At 34.2% G+C, this 21,144-nt stretch overlaps 2 protein-coding genes across 2 annotated transcripts in view; one reads left to right on the top strand and one right to left on the bottom strand.

Annotated features, from left to right (window-relative positions):
- The window catches only part of MFN1 (mitofusin 1), a 34,369-nt gene extending 21,914 nt beyond the window's left edge, over nt 1–12,455 (top strand). The window contains exons 10-18 of the mRNA XM_088838921.1: nt 1,299–1,420; nt 3,065–3,191; nt 3,364–3,468; nt 3,765–3,867; nt 4,016–4,245; nt 6,016–6,168; nt 7,669–7,865; nt 9,822–9,956; nt 11,924–12,455. Of these exons, the coding sequence (XP_088695047.1) occupies nt 1,299–1,420; nt 3,065–3,191; nt 3,364–3,468; nt 3,765–3,867; nt 4,016–4,245; nt 6,016–6,168; nt 7,669–7,865; nt 9,822–9,956; nt 11,924–12,002 (1,251 nt within the window). The 3' untranslated portion in view covers nt 12,003–12,455. The remainder of the gene's footprint in view (nt 1–1,298; nt 1,421–3,064; nt 3,192–3,363; nt 3,469–3,764; nt 3,868–4,015; nt 4,246–6,015; nt 6,169–7,668; nt 7,866–9,821; nt 9,957–11,923) is intronic.
- A 1,914-nt stretch (nt 12,456–14,369) lies between these two features.
- Nucleotides 14,370–21,144, bottom strand: part of GNB4 (G protein subunit beta 4) — a 71,687-nt gene continuing 64,912 nt past the window's right edge. The window contains exon 10 of the mRNA XM_088838923.1: nt 14,370–19,034. Coding sequence (XP_088695049.1) covers nt 18,928–19,034 — 107 coding nt within the window. The 3' untranslated portion in view covers nt 14,370–18,927. The remainder of the gene's footprint in view (nt 19,035–21,144) is intronic.

Genomic DNA, 21,144 nt, shown 5'->3' with positions numbered 1-21,144 from the left:
GTGAAGGCTTAATATAGATTATAAATAGGACATTGATTGAATGTATACTAATGATTTCAAGGTAACAGTGCTAGGGTATTGACTACCTTTAAAACTTGAAAGCTATTTATTTTGATAAAGGATAGTGTTACTTTAGGAAGTAATTATCACAGTTTGTACCAGTTTTATATTAAGCTCAAGAAAGTAAATTCATGGAAATATTAGAGAGTTGGAAGGTATATCCTTTTAAAAATTTATTGTAAAAAATAAACATAGTGTCCTACAGAACATCTATTTTGGGTATTGATGTTGTGACCCAGAGGAGTGTTTCTTGATTGTTCAAAGACTAGCTAGCATTTTTCTATAGATGCTTGCAGTGGTTTTCAGATGTTAATGTCAGTATAGAATTAGACTTTCTATGAAGTAAACGTGAAAGGCCAATTTGAATTTAATAATTTGCAAATATTTAAGTGATGAATCACAGTAAATGTTTTAAATAACAAGCAGTATGCACTCATACTGAAATTGAAACAGTTTCACAAAAGAAACATCCATGATCATATGTGACGCATTTTGATGTATTATTCTCTGTGTAAAAAATACTCATCATGAATCCCTGATTTCTACAACTGTTAGTAAGTTAAGAGCTGCAATTAACTTGAAAGTAAAACATGAGATAATGTATCATTCTGACCTGTAGGCACACACTGTATTGTCCCATGACAATAATGGGATTATCTTAGAAATAGCTAAAGATATTTTCTGTAAACAATTTAAAATACTACGTTGTGTACTGTTAAAAGAGTATTTTTCAGTTTGTTCAGGCTTTAATCTATAGAAGTTCTTTTATGAATTTTATGTGGCATCATTCAACTAATTTTTTTCAATGCAGAATTCTGGTTCTATGGCCTAAGAACTTTATGAGGTTATCAATTACAAATTTGAGAAAGATCAAGATAGATGAACTAGAAATAGATTAAAGGTGATCCAAGTAAAATTAGTAATCTAATAGGAAATCTTTTTTTAATATTAAAATAGTACCCTTTTTAATTTGTTTTTGAAGATAGTATAGTCAAAGATCCATTGCACATTACTGTGTAAAATTACACAAAGCTATGAACTTGCTGTTAAAGCTTTTTTACTTTTGAATCCTTGGCTTTTTTTAACTTTTATAACTTTAAGTTGTGTTTATGTTTCATTTATTTTCTTTCCTTATGTCTGTTTTGGTTCATGTTATGAACAGCAAGTTTTTGTGTTTAAATTCCTGAAAATGTTTGGATGGAATTACAGTAATGTGTTATGGCTTGGGCCCCTCGCAGGAGTGTATCTCGCAGTCAGCAGTGAAAACAAAGTTTGAACAGCACACTATCAGAGCTAAACAGATACTAGAAACTGTGAAAAACATAATGGATTCAATAAACGTGGCAGCAGCAGAGAAAAGGTATGAATTCATTTTATTGCAAAATAAAAATTATTTTTGTGTCAATATAAAAAGACTGATCTAAAATTTTTATTATTATTGAATACCTTTCACACTAACATCAGCCTGATAGGTTTAGCTGATGCCTACTTGCATGTTTTTTAATGAATATTTGAAACTGTTAAGCATTTTTTTTTACAACCTTGAACACATTATTTACATTTTCAGTATTACATTCTCAGAATACGATCTCAGTATTCTTGTGTGTGAGTTGTGATTTTTAAATGTTCAGTGACTTGAAAATATCCTTAAAGCAGTGAAAAAACCATTTATTCAAACAGAATTTTTCGAAGTTCAAAACAGGTGACTTTTTTTTTTTTTTTACATTCAACCTATCACTCATCTTTTATTTATTCATATGTTGAAACCTTGAAATCACTCTTTTATGCCAGTTGTGGTTTTATATCAGCTGGTAAAAAAGCAAGGTGGTACTACCTGCCAGCCAGAAGGTGAATTTGGTAAGCATTACTCCATGTATCATACTGTAGTACAGTATTTTATTCCATTTATTGCCTTATAATGATGAAAACGAAAACAGAAACCAGCACTATTCAAAGAAAAGGGTAGTTCTCACAAACTTGGTACGCTTGAAGCTAAGATCAGTATGTTATTAGATGTTACAAGCGTAATGATGTTAAGCCTCAACTGAACCTTTAAGTGGACTTAAGCCAATCAATGGAAAGTTATAAAGCATCTAAGATTAAATCCAAGACAATATAAAATTGGCAATTTTAAATGTATTTGATCTTGCTGAGAAGAAAACTCCACTCATATCTAGGTCTGTTGCCTAATTTTGGCGCTTTTGCAGGATGCATTATGTATAAAATTAGAGAATTTGCAGCATATTAAACACAAGGGTCAGAACCCAGAGTCTGATCGCTAGCCTTGTCACAGTGTTTCTGTAAATTGAACTCAGTTGCTATATTACGGTAGCCAAAGTAAGTGTTGGTCCACTGGATTACCTTAATTTTTATAAAAATATAAACATTGAAATAAACTGGCACAAAAAAAAGAGATGTGAATTGAGGATGGTTTGTAACTCTTTTAGCTAAAGATATTAAAAAAAAATCTCAGGCTTTTGTTTTCCTATATCATCCAAGGGTTAACAAATTTAGCAGATAGTAAATATTCTAGGCTTTGTGGGCCATGCTGTCTATTTTGCAGCTACTCAGTTCTGCAGTTTTAGAGCAAAAGCAGCCAATTACACCCAATAGGTACATGAATGCATGTGACTGTATTCCAAGGAAACTAACAAAAAATATCAGCTGGGTGGATTAAGCTTGCAGGGTGCTTTATTAAGTAGACTCAATAATGAGTTCTATTTTGAATATTTGTATCTCTGAAATGGGTGGAGATATAGAATCCTTACTAATCCTTTGTGGGATTCAGGTGCCACAGGAGCAGAGAGATAGCAGTTTCTATCCAGTCATCTGTAAAACATTTTATGAGTGAAATGTTATTTGAATCCCTTTTAGATGTTGAAATACAAGGTGTTTTTTTTTCTTTTATCACACTAACAGATGGTTCAATATATGTGAGTGTCTCCTTAATTTCTTTAGAACTTAAATGTATCCTGAATATTAATTACTCTTCATACTATAATAGGGTTTATTCAATAGAAGAGAGGGAAGACCAAATTGATAGACTGGACTTTATCCGAAACCAGATGAACCTTTTAACACTGGATGTTAAAAAAAAAATCAGGGAGGTTACAGAGGAGGTTGCAAATAAGGTGGGTAACATTAGCTTTGTGATAATATCTGCGAATGAAAATACTTTTGATAGTGCTAAAAATATTTTCCATCTGTTACTTTAAAAGAATATTAAGTTTTTTCAATTTGATTTTTTTGAGTAGTCAGTCATCTTGTTTAAATTTTCTAATTCTGATTTTTTTGTATTTCCAGGTTTCATGTGCAATGACAGATGAAATTTGTCGACTCTCTGTTTTGGTTGATGAATTTTGTTCTGAGTTTCATCCTACTCCAAGTGTATTGAAAGTATATAAAAATGTAAGTTACATTGTTGTTAAATGTTATTCAGATACAGTTTACTTATCTTACTGAGTCTTATTCCACTCTTCAGTGATTTGGCCATTTTAGTGTCTTCATGGCAATCAGTACAGGATTAAACTGTTAGATCTCCTGTGCATTCTTATAATAAATGTAAATTATAAAATACACAAAAAATTATCCACTTCAAAAGAATAAAGTCATTTTAGTGTTTACTACTTTTTTAGCATTTCTATAAAGTCTGTATATGTTCTAGAGAAGAAAATAATGTGGACACTTATTACCATTGTTAACAGGAGTTAAATAAGCACATAGAAGATGGAATGGGAAGAAATTTGGCTGATCGGTGCACCAATGAAGTCAACGCTTCAATGCTTCAATCCCAGCAAGAAATTATTGGTAATATTTATGCCTGCAAGTTCATATGTAGTTTTTTCTTCTTTTTTCAATGATAAAAGATTTATTATAATATCTTTTAGATATCTTATAAAATGTAAAACATTATTTACTGTTGTTAACCAAAGTATCATAATTTGATTCTTTCTAGAAAATTTGAAGCCATTACTTCCAGCTGGTATTCAGAATAAACTACATACACTGGTTCCTTGCAAGAAATTTGATCTTAGCTATGACCTAAATTGCCACAAGTTATGTTCAGATTTTCAAGAAGATATTGTATTTCGTTTTTCTCTGGGCTGGTCTTCTCTTGTCCATCGTTTCTTGGGCCCTACAAATGCTCAGCGGGTGCTTCTAGGATTATCAGAGCCTATCTTTCAGGTATCCATCTATATATGTATTTTTTTTTGGTAGGGTTTTTTTTCCTTTTTTAAATTTTCTATTTGAGTAGGCTTTTTATTAGGTGGTTATTGCTATACTGTACAGGTATGTATCTAATTCTACCAGTTGAGAGTCTCTTTTTATTTCATTTATGTGATTTTCTCTAGAATTAGCTGTGTCAGCATTGCTTATTTGTAAGGTAATGTTTATGATACAGAGCCATTTCAGAATTAGATATGCGACTATGTTTAAGGGAAAGCCAATCCCCAAATTTTCATTCAATACTGTTGTAGGTTGTTCTGCATTCACTTTTGACACTCTATTTTGTAAATTTTCTAATCTTAATCATTTAAAAAAACTTTTTTGAATTTATCAACTAAGTAATTTTTCAGGAAACTTACATGGTTTTAAAACCATTGCCACAATCCAGTTTTAGAACATTTCTGTCACCCCTGAAGATATGCTTGTGCCCATTTGCAGTCAGGCTTCATTTCCACCTCCAGCCCTATTGCTAGTCAGGTTTCTTTAGCTATTATTTTTGCTCTTCCTGGGCATTTCCTATGAATGGAATCATACAAAATGTGACTGGCTACTTTCACTTAGCATGATGTTTTCAAGATTGGTCATCATACTATATGAATGTTGTAGCATGTATCAGTATTCAGCATTTCTTTTGTATCGCTGATTAGTATTCCACAATGGCTGTCACACATTTCATTTATCCATTCATCAACTGATGGACATTTGAGTTGCTTGTACTTTTTGGCTATTATGAGTAATGGTGTTATAAATACCCATATACTGTTTTTATGTGGGCATGTGTTTTCATTTCTCTTTGAGTATTTAGGAATGAAATTGCTGGGCCATATGGTAACTCCATGTTTAACTTTCTGAGAAACTGCCAAACTGTTTTCCAAAGCAGATGCACCATTTTACATTCCCACCAGCAATGCATTAACATTCTGTTTCTCCACATTCTAATCAAGGCTTTTTTTTCTGGCAGATGCGAAGTTGTATCTCATTGTATTGATAGTTTTGATTTGTGTTTCCCTAATGACTGATGATTTTGAACATCATTTCATATGCTTATTCTTGTATTTCATTTTGTAACATGTCTATTCAAATTTTTTGCTCATTTTTAAATTAGGTTATTTGGCTTCTTACTTTTAAGAGTCCTTTACATATATTCCAGATATAAGACCTTATCAGATACGTGATTTCAAGGTATCTTTGTTTTTCTAGTCTGTAGCTTGCCTTTTAATTTTCTTGTGGTACATTTTAAAGTGTAAAGGTTTTAATTTTTATTTTATTATGCTTTCATTATTTATTTATTTATTATTTTTGGCTGCATGGCTTGTGGGATCTTAGTTCCCTGACCAGAGGTTGAACCCAAGCCCTTGGCAGTGTGAAGTCCTAACTACTGGACCACAAGGAAGTTCTCAAGGTTTTAATAATGAAGCCCAATAAGTTTTTAAAAGATTGTGTTCTTGATGTGAAAAAAATTTTATATGCAGTTTTAACTTCTCTTGAGATTTGAGGGCCTATTGTTATAGACAGACTCATTGTATATTATAAAAATCTATTCTTTGGTTTCAGACTTTTTATTTTCTTCATGTATTTATGGTAAACTCATTAATTGGAGTCGTTCTTTTTGTAGTTTTACTGCTGTAATTTTAGAAGAGAATATAATAGACTTTTAGACTTTTGTAAATGATTATTCCATGTATAGCTGTTTAATTGAATTAATTCTTTACCCCTCAACCTTATCAGCTTCCCAGATCTTTAGCTTCTACTCCCACTGCTCCTTCCAACCCAGCAACGCCAGATAATGCATCACAGGAAGAACTCATGGTTACCCTAATAACAACATTAGCCTCTCTTACATCTAGAACATCTATGGGCATCATTGTTGTTGGAGGAGTGGTAAGAAACAGTACCTTTTTTTTTTTTTTTTAGAAACAGTCTTTTTTGGTGTAATTAAAATTGAAATTTTTGCAAAGCTACCTGCTAGATCAGGAAAAGAAAACTATGTTTACTTGTGTTTCTAGGTTCTATAAGATGATATGAAAAGTTGTAGGTTAAAATTAGTGAACTGAGTTTCATGGATCTAATCTTTAAAATATTTTAGATATTTATATTTTTTAAATTTTTCTTAATTGGAGGATAATTGCTTTACAGTGTTGTGTTGGTTTTCATACAACAGTGTGAATCAGCCATAATACACATATATCCCCTCCCTCCTAAAATTCCTCCCACTGCCCTAAATATTTATTTTTATGTTAAAATATAATTGACATATAAAATTGTATTAGTTTGAGGTGTACAACAGGATTTAATGTATGTATGTATTGTGAAATGATTATCACAACATACATTTTTAAGTAATATTTCCATCACAGCACACGAAGAAACAATACTTATACATTGGAATAACAATGATCCAGGGCCCTTATCTAGCCTTCTCCAGATACCAAAGAGATCACCTTAAAGTATTAAATGTTATTTTTTGTAGTAGTTCTTACATGTTAAAAAAATTTTTTATGTCATTAACAGCATAGGTTTTCTTGTTTTCCTTTTTTTTAATTGACATGTAGTTGATTTACAATACGGTGTTTTAGATGTACAGCAGAGTGATTGTTACACACATATGTGCACACATACATATATAGCTTTTTTCAGATTCTTTTATAGGTTATTATAAAATATTGAGTGTGGTTCTCTGTGTAATAAGTAGGTACTTGTTGGCTGTTTTTTTTTTTGGCCTCACTGCATGGTGTGTGGGATCACAATTCTGTGTGTGTGTGTGTGTGTGTGTGTGTGTGTGTGCACCTAGTCATGTCTGCCTCTGCAACCACATGAAGAACCACAAGGTTCCTCTATCTGGAATTTTCCAGGCAAAAATACTGGGATGGTTGCCATTTCCTACACCAGGGGTTCTTCCTGACCCAGAGATCAAATATGTGTCTCCTGCATTGGCAGGCGGATTCTTTTACCACTGCACCACCTGGGAAGTCCCCACAGTTCCCTGACCAGGGATCAAATCCATACCCCCTGCAATGGAAGTGCAGAACCTTAACCAGGCAGAACCTTGACTGCCAGGGAAGTCTATTTTATATATAGTTTGTTTTGATTTTTCAAACTTTTGACCTAAAAAAATTAACATCCCTTTTTGAGATACATTGAATCAATTTACCAAATACTTGACAGGTTATAAAAGTTCTTGCCTGTTTCTGTGCTGCTCCTTTTTCAGCTTGATTTTCAGTAATTTCATATTTTCTTATAGAGAAGGAAGATAACATTTTTAAAAAATGGATCTAACTCAAAGGATCTGTACGGAGCCAATGCATTTTCTAAAATGCCTTTTAGTATAGTCTCCCTAGTAGTGTCTTTCTTTTCAGAGTAAGCTGTGAATTTATCTTACAGATTTGGAAAACTGTAGGTTGGAAACTCATATCTGTTTCATTAAGTATGTATGGAGCTTTGTATCTTTATGAAAGGCTCACTTGGACCACCCGTGCCAAGGAGAGAGCCTTTAAACAGCAATTTGTGAATTATGCAACTGAAAAACTGCAAATGATTGTTAGCTTCACAAGTGCGAATTGCAGCCATCAAGTACAACAGTAAGTTGAAAGATTCATCTGTGTTTTTGTTTTAAAGCTTTACTGATGTATGATGTACATGCAGAAAGGCATGAATAAGAGGACAACTCAAAGAATTAGCACAATGTGGACATATTTTATAATTGCCACCAAAATGGAAAAAATAGAAGGATCAAACAGTGGGCTCAAAATAAATGCATGGTGGTGAATGTAATTTGTTTTTACCATTACAGCCCATTTTTATAGGCATGATTTTTTTAAAAAACTCAAGATAATTTTATTATAATAATAAATACCTGGGTCTGCTGAGTTTCTTTTATGTATCTCAAATATTTATTGTTAATTTAGTAAAAATACATAGGACCCCTGTCAAATCGATGCATAATATTCTGTATTAGGGTGCTACTGATAGTTGAATTCGAAAATTTTCTGAGCTAAAGATAATTGCAATTTAGTAGAAGAAGCAACATGTACATAATTATTTAAAAAAAGATGAAAAATTATAGGTAATGAGAGCTTCATAATGTGAGGCTCTAGAATCATAAAGCATAAGGACAGTGGATCAGTAAAGGTTTCCTGGAGGAGAGGTAGCCTGATGAGATCTGAATGAGCAGAACAGAAAGAGGGATACAGAGAAAAGAGCCCAAACTAAAGGCAAGAAGTCAGGGAGAAAAGGAATGTGTTCAGAAACATGAGATAATTTCAGTGTGGCAGATGTGTACCTAAGAGGGGTCCATTGGAGTGTAAGGCTAGCAATAGGTCAGGTTTGGATAATCAGGAATCTTGGGAGTGACATCATTAATATTAAGCTCTAGAACAGATAACTTGGCAGTGGTATAGTATGTAAAGTGGTTTAGACTCAGGAGACAAAAACTCCCAGAAGATTGAAGTGTTTCAGACACAAGATCAGAGCCTGTAATAACCTATTTAGAGCTGTAGGGAACGGAAGCAACGAGGTCACAGAATTGAGACCACTGATTTAGTCCATTCATTTCCCAAATATTTATTGAGCTCCTATTTTATTTAATGATGTTAATTTTGATTTACTTATATTAATGAGGATGAGGTAGACCTCCAAAAGAAATCAGTCGAGGTTCACATTTCATAAAAACAGAATGAAGCTTTCCATTAATCATTATCAAACATTTATTAATCACCTACCTGTAACAATAACTATAGCTACAAGTTACGGTAAATTAAAAGTTAAAGATAACTTGTGTTCTTTCTTACATGACTTTACACTTTAACAGAGGCAACTTCAAATAATTATTTCAGTTAAAATAATACTAGCCAAATATTAATGTAGTAAAATGTTAAAATAGATGCTTCATTTGTCTAATCTTGGTTATTTGGTCAGATGAGGAGAGATGGGAGAGGGAAAAGACCATGGGAAAGATGAAAATGGGCAGAATAGTTGCAGAGAAAAACAAGTCAGTCAATCAAAGTCCAGTGGTACACACCTACTAGGCATGCTCCCAATAGCAAACAGACAATATTTGCCAAAGTTCACATATTAACTAGCACACAAATACACCCTTTGACTCTAGAAATGTAGTTAAATGTTGCTATAAAGTATTTTTGACTAAGTCACAGAAGTTCATGAAATTTCCTTTCCTGTTTCCAGTAATTTATTCTTATTGGTAGGGGATGAGAGTAAGGTTTATTATGTTTCTGAAGAAATATACCCAACCTTTGCCTTTTTATAGCTTATTCACATTCACAGCAAAATGGCAGAGTAGTTATTACCTGTTGAGCATTTATCTTGAGGCCAGATGAAATCAAGCCCACAGTCATACTAAGCTTACAAGTACCATACACTCTACCCTCCCTCATACCATTCTTAGCAATGTTCTTTGATACCTTATGTCTTAGGGATTTTTTAATCTTGTGATTTTTTTTTAATTAATGTAAGCTTTAAATGAAAGCTTATTCATTTTAAAAAGACATTCATGACTGCTGATAAAATTGTTTTTTAAGGGAAATGGCAACCACTTTTGCTCGCCTGTGCCAACAAGTTGATATTACACAAAGACATCTAGAAGAAGAAATTGCTAGATTATCCAAAGAAATAGATCAATTGGAGAAAATACAAAACAATTCAAAGCTCTTAAGGTATTTGAACTTTTTCTTCTCAATAATATGAACATTTACTGGTCTCATTACCAAAATACAATTATGTAAAATTGCTAGCAAATATATGTTTAAATTTTTGGCTTTCTGCATTGCCTTAATTATAATTTTCCATATTTAATTCCATATGTTTTATAATTTCAGTGAAAACTAATTTCAACAGCAAAAAAATATGAATTTAAAGGGATTTTTTAGATCCAGACTTAGAGCCCTATGTTAAGCTATATTTGCTTTTTTAGAGCAGTTTTGTTATTAAAATTATGAGTTTTCAGGCCTATATATCCAAGATTCATAACTTTGCTTCTCAGTGGGGACTCTTAGGTATACTTAAATTTGAAGCAGCAGAAGTAATATAGCCGAATATAAAGTGGAATTATGGTATAATATGATTTGCCATGGATTCTTTGGACCCTAAATAAATTCTGCTTTGGGGAGTCAACACCAGAAGTATTAGCACGAGGTCTGTACTTCTTGACAGTTCTTAATTTGCTACCCATTAGGTCACTCAACTACAAGTCTGGGAGAATCACTAAGCATCATTTCATTTCTGCTACTGCTTACCAGGGCACATGCTACATATAGCTGCCTGTATAAAAACAGTTTGCAATGTCTGCAAATTGAAGAGGCTGTCCTTGTGACCTGAATTTTAGAACACCAATATCTGTCCATGGTATCTCAGTCCGATCAGCAGTTACATTCTCATCGCGTTTCTGTTCCAGAGTTTCTGAAAAAGTGACTGCCTGTGAGTTAGACCCCAGCATTCTTACAGACAGACAGACAGACACACACATACACACAATCTGTCCATGCATGGTATTTGAGTCTTATCAGCGGTCACATTCTCATTGCGTTTCTGTTACAGAGTCTCTGAAAATGTGACTGCCTGTGACTTAGACCCCAACATCCTTTCTCACACACACACACCATCCCCCACCCAAGCGAATTTCGTGTGTTTCATTGCTCCTATTTTAAGTTGCTGCTGCTGCTGCTGCTAAGTCGCTTCAGTCGTGTCCGACTCTGTGCGACCCCATAGACGGCAGCCCACCAGGCTTCCCCGTCCCTGGGATTCTCCAGGCAAGAACACTGGAGTGGGTTGCCATTTCCTTCTTAGATCATCCCAAATACAGCCTTTTTTAACTGAGGTAGGTTTTTATTTTTTCATCTTGCTATAGTTAAGGAAAAAAACAAAACTGATAGATTATTGGTACTTATGTATCTTGGGAGCATTTTCTGAAGAAATATACAGCGGAGTTCACATGCACATTTCAATTATATGACCTTGACAATACCCATTTAGCAACATACAAAACAAGACCAAGAAGGAAAGAGAGAGACTCATTTAAGTATGTGTATGCACCGTGGCACATTATGAGAATGAGACACAAACCTGCTTTCCCTTTTTTTATGGGCATTTGGTTTCTTTATATACAATTGTTTAATATTAAAAAAATGTGTATTTTTGGCAACTATGGTCCTTTGACATCTGCAAGCTACTGTATGTATACATAAAACCTTTGTTTTATACTTAAAGGGAATTCAGGAACAATTATGTCTTTATGTGACTTAGGATATAATTTCCTTGTAAGGTGGTGTGACTCCACTATCTCTTAAGCTTTTCATTGTTTTTTTTTTCAATTTTTCAATTTATTTATTTTTTAATTGAAGGATAATTGCTTTATAGAATTTTGTTTTCTGTCAAACCTCAACATGAATCAGCCATGGGTATACATATGTGTAGGCTTTATCTTTCATGGCCAGTGGAGTCTATATTTATTACTAAGTTATAGTAGCATTTACAGTAAATGCTTTTAAGAGTGGATCTGAATTCAGATAAATGTAGCAACAGCTAACTAGTGATTATTTTTTCAAGATTTGGATGGGATGCATTTTTTTCTCATTGACCTTTATGATGATTAGATTGGTGATTATTCATTTTTTTTTTTAATTAGAAATAAAGCTGTTCAACTTGAAAACCAGCTGGAGAATTTTACTAAGCGGTTTCTACATTCAAGCAGAGAAGAATCTTAACAATAGAGATTGCTTTTTTGATCATCGTAGGAGAAAATGGAGTTTGGAAGATTTGGACTGTTATTTTTATGAAGTGATTTTTAAGTATGAATTATACTAACTATACCTAAATAGCAAATCCTTGAGTAGATCCTGGTATTGCTCTATCTCAGGGTGTTTGCACTTCTGAAGTGTTATGGTGTCTCTTTAATTTTGGGTTAAGAAAAATCCTTTGATATGTGAAAATGATGAATTAGTTTAAAGCAAAAGAAACAACTCTGTGACCCCTGAGGGGTGGGGCCTTGCTCTTAATTAGGGCTATCTTTGTTTTTGATTCTGAAAAACTCTGCTTCCTGGCATCCAGGAGTGAGAGAATGCTCCTTTCACCTTCTTTCTCAAAACTAATTTTTGATGCCTACTTTAATGGGAATAATCAGATTTTTGTTTTATAAACTGTATTGCTGTAACCACAAAGGAGTGTGGAATGTTCTTGAGTGTATTATTTATGCAGGTTACAATCACTTTTGCCATCCTGACAGGTATGTAAACCACTAATAATGCTGTTTTTACTCCTTTTTATTCCCATTGAAACTGATGTAAAGCAGTGTATAGGTTTGTTATTAGAAAGAAAGTCCTTTATGAAAGTATTTGGGTCTAGTCTGCTCATGTTTCTCAAGAAACACGTTTAGCCTCAGCTGTGATTCCAATAAGGAAAGCTTTCTATTATAAGAGTTAAGTTTGAAGTGATAAAAATAGCCAAAGAGATGGAAGATCTGAATTTTGGGTGGCTACAGTCAAAAATGCTGTTCTTCAAAAAGTATTTGCCAAGGATACTGCTGGGTTGTCCCCCACAGTGACTTAAATTGTATTTTTTACCTTAATGAAAATGTTTGAGTTAAAATATTGTGTTTGCTTCTGTGTTTAAAAAAAAAAAACTAATAGAAACTTATGTGGAAACATTAAAAACTGGTCTAAGGCTATGCTATGCAAAAATAGTCTGAGGACCACTGAATCAACATCACCAGGTGCATGATAGGAATGCACAATCTCAGAAGACACAGCGAATTTGGCCAGTAGAGTTGATGCTGCTCTTCCATGTGAGGGATAATTTTCAGGCTTTTTTTCTTCTTTAATACTCAATCCTTTTTCTGTATGTTTAAGTCTCTTGGATGCTATTCAGTCTTTTCACAACAGGTGCAACACTTTTTTCAGGTTAAGAAGAAAATGACATTATTTAGGCCATAGAAGCCTTTAATGTTTGTTTATGCAAATCAGATACTAGAATGCAATATTCAAATCCAGATATTCATTTATAGCTAACATTGTGGCTTTATAACCAAAAAATTATACAAGTCACCAAGAAGTGGGACTAAGTAACAAATACAACAGAAAAAAACTGATGTTTAAGGCTGGGTACTGCTAATTAAGGTTACAAGTTGAAGGCCTTCATCTTTATACACAGGTACTTGAACTCCTGTAATAGTATGATGGTTTGGTATTAACCCCATGAGTGCTAAGTACAGTGGCTCTCACAGTTCAGTCCCTCAATCAATAGTTTCGCTAGTGAAGTTGTAAGAATTATATTCTTGGGGCTCATCCCAGACCTACTGAATCAAATACTAGGTTTGGGGACCAGCAGTTTCTGGTTTAACAAGCCCTCAAGGTGATCCTGATGCATGCCAAAATTTGGGAACTGTGGAATAGTGGTTCTGCTCTAGTAAGTTTATACTAAATTTTCCATCAGTAGCTTGAATCCAGTTCTGCCTGATCAAGTTTGAAAATATATGAATGGTGGAAGTGGGACACTAAAATAATGACGCCCACCTTTATGCTTGGGGTAGGTGCACCTATGATCAAGCCCATGAATGATAAAGAATTGTGATTTATGGCTGATGTTCAAAGTTACTGCACATTTACTTGTCTACTATGTGTGTTTGCAGGATTATTTATAAACTTTGTATAACCTTCAGCTTTTTACAAACCCAGACTTTTTATAATATGCAAGGTGAAAATAAAACTTGTTTGCCTGAAAGTTGATAAATAGAACATTTATACTGGCATTTAGTGAGTTTTAATCTTTTATTTTTGATGATTTTTATGGCAAGCATATAAGCTATCTTGGGGAAACTGGCTCATTTTTATCCTAAGGGAGCTTTAAGGGAAGAATGACTTAAATTTTGCTTTTTAATGAAAATCTGTGGCCTTTTAACAGTAGGCCAGCATTCACAGTACTATACGATAGGTCATTGGACCTCCAATCTCTTTTCACGATGAGAATGCTTAGATAAGGGAATCACAGCTGAACATAAACTGCTGGGCTTGGAGTTTAGTTCTCAGACTTAAAAAAATAATCCTACTAAAAACTGATGTAAAATATGCTAAGTGAAATCTGGTTAAAAGCACTTTATTGATTACAATATCAATTCACAGCAACATTATTTCACAGAGCTACTATACAAATGAAGGAATGAATTACTGCAAGAATGATTCAAGAATACTGTTAAGTCATGACACAAGTACATAGTTTGGTTTAAAGCTTTTTTTCTAAGAGCTTTAATCTAATACATTCACCTTTCCCACGACTACTGACATTCAAGGTTCAGTTGGCCACAAGTGTTGTAGAAACCACTCTAGGTGAAGAAAAACATTTTAATCAACTTAAAAAACCCATTTAGATGTGAATGCCTTTGGATAAGAATATGCAAATGCAAGTGTTCAGATGCTTCTTTGAGAAAACAACAGAGTAGAGCACCATTGTGGAAGAGACAGAAAAGGCCTGAAATATCTACCAAGTATATCACTGCAGTTCTAGTAATTAAAAAATACTGTATGATGTAAGATTTTGTCGGGCACACTTAACATCAATTGAAACTAAAATTTAACCAGTTTTTCCATATGCTGCATAAGTCAACTATTTTATAGGCTCAATAACTGGTTTTAAGAAAAGACTTAGGAAATTTTATCCACATGCAAACAAATTTGCTAAACACAAGTTGTACCATCATTCTGATTAATAAATTACTTTTTAAAACAATGCTAGCTTAGACATTCAACTACAGACCATTTTATTGAGTACCTATTATAACCAATACTTTTAAATATAGCACTGAATTTTAAGGCAACTTACAATGAACAATGGGAGAATTAGTAAATACGAAGGGTGCATCACATTCTATTTAGTCTAAAATACCAATATTATCCACTGTGCTACCATTTCTCACAAGATAGTCCGACTGGTGGGTGTTTTCAAAATTCAAATGAGGTAAGAAATAGTTTAAAATTTTACTTTCCACAATGGAAAAAGGGAAATTAGAAACTGAACATAATAATTTGAAATTGTTTTTAAGCCTAACTCACTCTAAAGATTTTAGAACCTCTTTATTACTAAAATCATAGGCCCATTTGGGAGATTGTTTAATCAATTTCCATTACATTTAAACACATCAACAGGTAAGCCACAAGTATTCGACTGTTATAATTTAAACTGTGAGACACCAATAAGCATAAATTTCCCTGAACATCTTCATTTTTAAAACAGAATGTAAATTTATTTCTAAATCTAAAACATCAGAAGTGTTGGAGAAGGTTAGTTATATAACATTGGCACAGTATCTTTTTTTTAGCAACTTAAAAAATTTTCATTTTGTCACCTGAAGAAGCCAAGGTTTATTTCTCTTTCAATAGTTTAACTTTAAAATTAACATATTCCAGAAGCACCTACCTCTGTTATGTCTAAGAGACTAATTTACTATCATCATGCAGTATTAATCAGTTGAGTCTAAATTAAAACAAGGAGACTGCCTACCAGGTAAGCCCTCTTGCAGAATTAAGAAGTATCTCTTGATACTCAAGTATCTCTTGAGATATTAAGCCTAAATCGTTGCCTCTCTAAAGATGGAACTCAATATGCTGTTGTAACCATGGATTCAGAACTATAAAAATTTGATCTAGGGAAGAAACTTGGATATTTAGTCTAAATCTCTAATAGCACAGCTGCTAAAAATGAGGCTGGTCCATCAAAATGGAGGCAGTGTCCTTGCTGACAGCATGAAGTGCTTTTTTGAGGTTTATGGGTTGATTTGCTGAACACAAGGCCATCACCCCACTTTTAGAAAAGAAGAAAAGAATATTTGCCTTTAAAATACTGCCATATCTTAACTGTTCTTTATGCAGTGATTAAAGAATCGACAAATAAACCCAGCTGAGGCACATTATGTTTAAATGTTTCTTAGGTAAAAAGAAAAAAAATCAGGCACCAGAATTGCAATATTTATGCAAATTCCTTAAAACTACATTTGGCCTTTTTATACAGATTTCAGGAAGTTTTAAATACACAATCAGATGAACTCAGACTGCAAGTACACAAATTTAGCAAGTGGGACCCATATCATTAGATAAGAAAAGTTTTAACCTGTAAATTAATTTAGTATCACCATTTGGTCATATGTATAATCAGCCATGATAGTGGTTAATTTTCAGTCGCGTGCTGCTGCTGCTGCGTCACTTCAGTCGTGTCTGACTGTGTGACCCCATAGACGGAAGCCCACCAGGCTCCCCCTTCCCTGGGATTCTCCAGGCAAGAACACTGGAGTGGGTTGCCATTTCCTTCTCCAATGTGTGAAAATGGAAAGTGAAAAGTGAAAGTGAAGTCGCTCAGTCGTGTCCGACCCTTAGCGACCCCACGGACTGCAGCCTACCAGGCTCCTCCATCCATGGGATTTTCTAGTCAAGAGTACTGGAGTGGCTTGCCGTTGCCTAGTACATGTTTAATTATGACAACCGCTTTTTAACCACCTACAAAAATTTTAATATTAAATCATTTTTAATATGTTTAAGACCACAGAATTCTTACAGTTTGTGCCTCTAAATTATCTTGTTACTAGAATCATTTTCAAACTAATGGAGATACCCTTCATATATATAAGGCAATTTTGCACATGCTACAAGTGCTTGCTTCAACAGGATTTTGGAATCAATTGCTTAACTACATGGTAATCCTCACTCATATTTTTGGAAATGACTGTCCCTTAAAAATTGTCTTGCCTTATCTCACTTCTTAAATAGTCCACAAACATTAACATCAAAAGTTCACAGAAATCTTGTTATATGTATATAAATATACATTCATGCCTGCCATCTACAATAGTCTGGTTTTTTTTTTTTTGGTCCTCTATCTTACTCTTCCTTTTTCTATTTTATTCTCTTTTTATTTTCCTAAAACAGTTACTTCCTTATGGCTGATGCACTTATTAGCACATCCACAATATAAAAATGGAAATTTACAAGTAAAATTTGGGAGTATTTAGGATTACAGGTGATCAAAAGTTAACAGATCTAGCTCAACAGTAACGGACACAGTTTACTAAAGCACTTCAATATTAGAAAAACTCCGTGACTTCACTACCAATCAAGACTGAACAATCTTCTATTGTCAATCATTTAGATTATTTGTAAGAGAAAATTCAAGAGCGAAAGTATCTTTGTTTAAATTCAAGGGGGCTCATTCTAGTAATAAACACATTATATCATTGACAAGCAGAGAAATTGCTTAGTATTTTCCTCTGACTCCTTTAAGAACTGCTCTTGAAATTTTCTTTTGGCTTTAAAGTGAGGATCACTTTGATCTACGTATCCTTTGAAGCAAAACCACTTAGAAACCAGTATTTTGTCCTAGTGGGAGGAAATGGTACAGAAGATCAAAAAGCTTGAATGTTTATTTTTTAAATTTTTGAAGACACAGAGAGTTAACATCAATTCAGATTTTGTACGAACATTCATAAAGCAGTTACAATGTAACAAATAGATTTGTTAGATTTTATACTTCTTTCAAAATCATAATGCCATCACACACTAAGTGTCCTTCTAGATACATACTGATGGAAACACTGGGAAAGTTTCTTCAGATGCAAAGACAGTCCAAATGTTCATCAGACTGCACCCTGCCAAACTCAGCTCTAGAAGATGAAATCAGTAGGAATGCCTAACTATTTAGAATGCTAAGTGTCACTTGATCATATCCAACTTTAAAAAATAAGAACAATTCATGTGATTACTGCTATATACCTGTTAATATGAGTAAATTATGTATGTCTCAAATTCCAGAGTGAGATTCCCTGGCCTTTAGATTATGTCCCCTTTAAAGGACTCAACATAAGCACTTACTTAAATTGATAAGATGGCAGAGGATGAGACAGAAACAATTGATACTCACACAGACTCCCCTCAGCTGTACCTACGTCTGATGGCATTTTTTTTTTTTTTAACTTTTTGTTTTGTATTGGGGTATAGCCGATTATGTTGTGATAGTTTCAGGCAAACAACGAAGTGGACTCAACCACACATACATGTATCCATCCTCCCCAAATTTCCCTCCAGGCTGCCACATAACACTGAACTATACAGTAGGTCCCTGTTGTCAGCATTCTTAAACAGTAAGCAACCAGAATCTCCTTCAGATCAAAAAGAAAGCTGGAATTCAAGGAGATATTCTTTAAACATCAGTACACACACGTATGGTCTCACTTCCATGTATTACTGTGCCTTGCTCCTCCACTACAGAACACAAAAATGCGATACTTCTATACAAAGTTAAAAATATAGTTCTGAAGAAATGCAAACATACATTCTAACATGAAAGGTTGCTGTAATGTGTACATTTCTGTCTACACAAAGGAAATAAAGAATTAGACAATACAAGCAAGAATTCACCAAGATTAAATGAGCTCAACTCCTCAGATTAATACACTGGTCCTGATCTCAGCCAGCACCTTTACCTTGTTTTCACCTGTTTTATTTTGTAGTTTACTGAAAGCTTCTTTTTTGTATATAATAATCTCAATAGAAAAATCTTCACCTGCAAATATAAGGTAAATTCTTTTTCACAGCTATAGGCTGTAGTACTGATTTCTCCAGGTATCAGTGGAGAATGGAAAATTTGCATGTATTGTTAATTCCAGATTCTAAGAAAACTGTCCCAAGACCCTGTTGCCACAGCCATGCCATCATCAGTTACACCTAAACAGCTGACACGGTTGTCATGACCAGCAAGAACACCTGAAAGACGAAAAGTTCAGTAAAAAGTTAGCGATGGGCAAGTTTTAGGATTAAACAAGTGTATGCAGAAAGATCTTAGAAGGGTACTTATGGGCATGTATATAAAATAAAATCTCTTTGTATTACATGAATTTCTGACATATGCATCAAATTGTGTTTTTCATTTTTGAAAAATGTATAACTATGCTTTCTTATATTCAAAATCATCTCAATTCAAAATCATCTCTTCAAAAATATGTAGACTTTTATGTTGCTAATAATAAGTTCATGATACTTATAAATCTTGCTAATAATTTTAAATGAAGTTCAATGAACTTTTGCCACCAGGACAACAGAAATGTAAGAATACACCACCAAAAATACCAACGTAATTTACTCTATTCCTTTAACCACTAACACTGGAATGTTTTAGTCATAACTCTGTGAAACCATCAAACTCATCTAGTTTTAGTTTCTTCTGAATATTAAGCTTATCTGATCTTCTGAACACCAGACAGGTTAAAATGAAATATTCCCAACTGAAAGGAAAATGAGATGTAAAGATTTATAAGAAAAATCAGACTATCTAAAATGCTCAGTAAGAATCTTTCTTTAATATACTGTTTGAGTTTGTAATATCTCTCACATGAAATTAAGCATATCATTTTCACCCAATCTCAGGCACAGAAGTTAATCTTGTATAACTCTTTAATATTCTCTGCAGTACCTTCTGTATAGCAATGTTTGGAAAAAGGCAAATTTACCATTAGGGGTTGAAGTAACAAAAAATGACTCTTGTGACTAAATACTCCAAATAATTTTGGAAAGAAGAATGAATTAGCAATTAATGTCACAATTCAATTTTAAGGTGAAAGTAACTAGTTGAGTCAACCTGAAACCAAACAGCTTTCAGCAAAGCAAAACTAAATCTCAAGCAGATGTTAAAAAATATGAAAAACAAACACATTTCTGTTTTGTTATGGATACTGATTCAATCCAGGCAAAACACCTAATACCTCAAAAAAGTAATCAGCTAACCCATGAACTCTTCTTCTGCAGTCTCTTAAGAGAGGTTGTAGAAAATTATCCCTAGTAATGCTGACACTGCCTCTACTTCAGAAACCTCAAAACTGTACAGGAACTTTAAAGGGTAAGGACACAAATCCACAAGGAAGCAAGGATATGAGAGCAATGGCAACACAAGTTTGTGAGCTGTATGCTGGTGATATTAATGGACCCCAAAATGCTGAATTCAAAGCAAACGGTCTGATAAGCCAACAACAACAAAAATGACTGCAGAAGCGCCAAAGGGGTCAGAAACTAGCGGAACCAGGTATCTCTGGCACCACCGGGGCAAAGATGGGGTAAATGAAGACTGCATTAGAAAACATCTGGGCGTCAGTTAGACTCTCAGGTCTCTACCTTCACCCTGCAGAGTCAGATTTATCATCCTGCCCGGAACACAAGACTAGAGACGTGCCAGAGAGAGAACAAGAGGGTCTCTTAACTGGAAGAAGACAGGCACAGCTGAGATCAGTGCAACTACTGAAAGCTGGGGAATAAGGAAAGTTTACTTCCTGTTTTGCACTCCAGCTTTCTTCCTGAAATCAGCCCCTAAACTGTCAGTCAGCTTAGAGGTCCCAGGTAGAAAAGTGGAAAAATCCACATCAGAGGACACAGCAGACCCAAGGGGGAAAAGGTTCTAAGACATATCAGAAATTCCCTAATGAAAGCCTGGCCAGATCACTGTTCAGTGAGGTCTACTGCCACTCCAGTACTCTTGCCTAGAAAATTCCATGGATGGAGGAGCCTGGTAGGCTGCAGTCCTTGGGGTCGCTACAAGTCAGACATGACTGAGCGACTTCACTTTCACTTTTCACTTTCACACATTGGAGAAGGAAATGGCAACCCACTCCAGTGTTCTTGCCTGGAGAATCCCAGGGAAGGGGGAGCCTGGTGGGCTTCCGTCTATGGGGTCACACAGAGTCGGACACGACTGAAGTGACTTAGCAGCAGCAACTGTCAGTACACCCCAAACATACACAGAGGGCTTTCAGACAGTTTTAATGCCTCACTCTTAAGGATAATTAAGAGGCTAAAAACCATCAGAGTTTCAAGGAAATACACTATA

This window comes from Moschus berezovskii, chromosome 1 (assembly GCF_049115385.1).
Source record: "Moschus berezovskii isolate FMDL1 chromosome 1, NW_MosBer_1.0, whole genome shotgun sequence".
Lineage (NCBI taxonomy): Eukaryota > Metazoa > Chordata > Mammalia > Artiodactyla > Moschidae > Moschus > Moschus berezovskii.
The sequence above is the reverse complement of the archived record's forward strand: the minus strand, read 5'-3'. Positions and strand labels throughout refer to the sequence as shown.